General features: G+C 41.9%; 1 protein-coding gene across 1 annotated transcript in view; it reads right to left on the bottom strand.

The window, feature by feature from the left end:
• Positions 1–1,335: 1,335 nt before the first annotated feature.
• Positions 1,336–3,289, bottom strand: part of MICAL2 (microtubule associated monooxygenase, calponin and LIM domain containing 2) — a 28,947-nt gene continuing 26,993 nt past the window's right edge. Inside the window, 4 exon segments of the mRNA XM_010288594.1 lie at positions 1,336–1,487; positions 1,583–1,673; positions 1,873–1,999; positions 3,215–3,287. Of these exon segments, the coding sequence (XP_010286896.1) occupies positions 1,336–1,487; positions 1,583–1,673; positions 1,873–1,999; positions 3,215–3,287 (443 nt within the window).

Here is a 3,289-nt window from a genome sequence, read left to right as displayed (position 1 = left end):
GACTGCAGCCCTCCACCCCAGCCCTGCCCGCAGCCCACAGGCAGCTGCCTCTCTCGCCTGCCCGGATTTCATCTGGCCAAGTCCTTCAGCAGTCCCATTTAATACAAAAATCCGACAAGATCCAAACACAATGTTAATTAAACAGCAGGAGGTCCGTTAGCTCAGGAAGATAAATCTATCAACTTTCTAGAGAGCGCAGTGCTTAAGAGACATGCTTTCCACAGATAGCAAAGATTACTTGCTTCCTACACTCTCCCCCCCTTATATCCACAAAACCATCCCTAACTCCCTTTTTTTTAAACTAACTCAAGGCAAAAAAAAAATCCTATTCTTACAACATTAGCATTTCCTCTGGCAAAGCTGTACAAACAAGCACCCTGGGTATCGCTCCTATTTTTTCCAACTTATCACATCTCATGAAAGAGCTCAATCATTTCTTTCCTTTATCCACCACAAAGGGAGGCTGACAATAATTCATTCGTGACTCCTCAGCCTGTGTAGGAAGGCAAGAGAATGCATCTGCTGCATTTTGGAGATCGGTGAGAGGACAGGAGTCACCCCACCACCGACTGCATCAAGCAGGCTCAGTAACCCAGCGCCAGCAATTGCCGTTTTCCAACACCCGTTACACACTGACCCTCTTGTATCTAAGCAAGGAACCTTACAAAACATTCATACACAAGAAGTTGGGTCTTGTAGGGTTAGGATCCCAGAAACACTGTCGAAAGGGGAATGCTGGCTTACACTCAATCCCTAAAGCAGTTACTTCTCAAAGGCCAGCCCTTGCTGCACAGCCCACGTGCAAGGGCACTGCACTCTTCTGGACAGAGTGTTGTGCAAAATCACCATCTCCTGTGCATCTACATGGCTGTCACAGCAACCACTACAACACAGCAAGGATGGCTCAATTAACAGAAATACCTGAACGAGCCTTAACTCGTGACAGTGCCATTATGGCTCTGGTTTTAAACATACTCTAAAAACCTGTCTCCAGGGACCTGGGAATGCAACTCACATTCTCCAAGCACTGCAATTTTTGTTTTAAACAGCCATGTGACTCCCACAAACATGATCATAAGTCATAAGGTTCAAAGCCTTCCTAGCTCTTTGAAAGCATATATATTTAATTTTAAATGCTATGCAAGGACATAGAGAAAAAAGAAAGCAAAAACCACCCCACCCTCTCCATGCCCCAAACCCAGCAACGGTGTGCACCTCCTTGCAAAAACCAGCAATAGAAGAGGACTGCAGAGTATCAGTTTTGTTCTGGTTGGTCTTACACTATACTTTGGTAAATGCTTAATATATCCTACACTCCAGATCTACCGACATCACTTACATGAGGTCAGGTCTGAAGCGATGGATAATTGCACACAACGCAAGGCCACTTTTCCAGGAGGTAGTCAGGTCTGTGACATTAACGTTACGGTACCCTTCTGTCTGCTTCTGACACCATGTCAAGAGCTTGTTAGGTCGAATATCTGACTCTGCAGTTACAGTGGAGAGCAAATATTTTCATCAGGTTTTGTATGCTCAGAAGGCTCCAAATATTAAGCCACAGCAAACATGAGACATCACATACCACGTCTTGAGAAATTCACTGATCTTCTAATGGAGCTCACTCTTTCAAGAGGACATTGTTGTAACTCATTGGTAACATATAATTGTCTCACCTACAAGTAAAAGCAATTGGCAGCATAATGTTAGACTCACTTGGAGAGAAAAAAAGTTTTCTCTCTAGGTTGACTTTATCAATAGCTGGTTCTACATTAAGGAGTCCCCTGAAGCTTTGTTTACACACTACTTGCAGTCCTATTTCTCCTGGACAAAAAATGTACTGTGATTTCACAAGCAAGCCTTTTAGGTACTGACCTGGTGAGGTCGAACACAGCTTGAGTTCAAGTTCGGGTATCTTGTTGCTGGGTCAATGGTATACTGGTCAAAGTTCTTGTTAATATTTTCAGGGGTAGTCTGAGGCAAAAGTCGATAAATGCTCTCTCTTATAGAGAAAAAAGATGCAAGAGATTCATTTAAAAAAAATATTATATAAAGAGTATTTTATTTTTGGCAACTACCTGCACCTTATTTTGATTCTCCTAGGACAAGTGTTACGCACTAAATGCATTAATGCATCCATCCATTTCTTATCCCTGCTCAGCAGAAGGATGCCAAACAGAAAAAGGACAACAAAGACAGACTCTTAGAACTTATGCCCGTATTTTCCTGTGGCAGGAAGCAAGCAGGAAAAAGGAGAAAAAAAAAAAAGGAGGTTACATCATTCAGTCATCTGGTTTTGCTTTAACATCCACCCAAGGAGCAACTTCTTTACCACATAACAGCACTAAATCCCGTCATTCTGCAATTCCTATAACCACCACAGCCTTTTTTATTATGCTGTGCAATTTTCCATTTGGGACTATGCCATGTTTGAGTCATCCCACAGGCTTCTATCTTAAAACTTCTCAAAGCACTGTACTTAGTAATGCTTCTACTTGCATTACCACAATTATGACTATTTCTGTTATGTAGCTGCCCTGAAACAGCCTAGGCAGCTGTAGCAGAGCAGGAAGTTACCATCTGGACCAAAAGTCAGCGACTTCAACCATCAGACCATGGCGACACCAGGGCTGCTGGTGTGCTTAGATTTTTTTTTTTTTTTTGCGCTCTGGTCAAAAAGCCATTACACAGAGAAGCTTCTGATACAGCATTATAGCTGTTCTCCTTTACCACATATTTATCAGTCTAAATAAAGAGGGCATAAGGGCTATTAAGTTAAAACGCAGAGTTAAAATCACAGATACCAACTATGAAAGCTGGTAGTGTTAAAGTATTTAGATTGTTTGAGGATTTTTTTTTTTTTTAATTGAAAGAACAGGTGCTGAGATTGTTGGAGGGTTAATCTTTTGCCACAAGGTATCTTTGGTTTATTTCCTTAAGGACCATACTTAATTCTAGTCATTAGTGACTTAAATTAGTGATTTAAACCCATGTCAAGCACTTTGCTGGATCTCTGTATTAGCGTACAGAAGCTTGCCGAGCAACAACCTACTGCTATTGTAAATTGTTCAGTAACCTGAAGGAATAGATAATTTCAGCCCAATGCCATTGCACCAAGGAAGAATTTCTCTTGTTGGCATTCTGAATATCACTGCCTTCTATCAGTACAACAACTCTTTAAAACACTGGCAATGGAGAAGACAAAAGCAGCACCTACCGCTCAGCAAGGATTTCTAACGGGGGTTTTCCTTGAGCCCAGCTCCGCACCATCCATGCAGTATCAAAAGCAGCT

Source organism: Phaethon lepturus, unplaced genomic scaffold, assembly GCF_000687285.1.
Source record: "Phaethon lepturus isolate BGI_N335 unplaced genomic scaffold, ASM68728v1 scaffold13136, whole genome shotgun sequence".
Taxonomy (NCBI): domain Eukaryota; kingdom Metazoa; phylum Chordata; class Aves; order Phaethontiformes; family Phaethontidae; genus Phaethon; species Phaethon lepturus.
The sequence above is the reverse complement of the archived record's forward strand: the minus strand, read 5'-3'. Positions and strand labels throughout refer to the sequence as shown.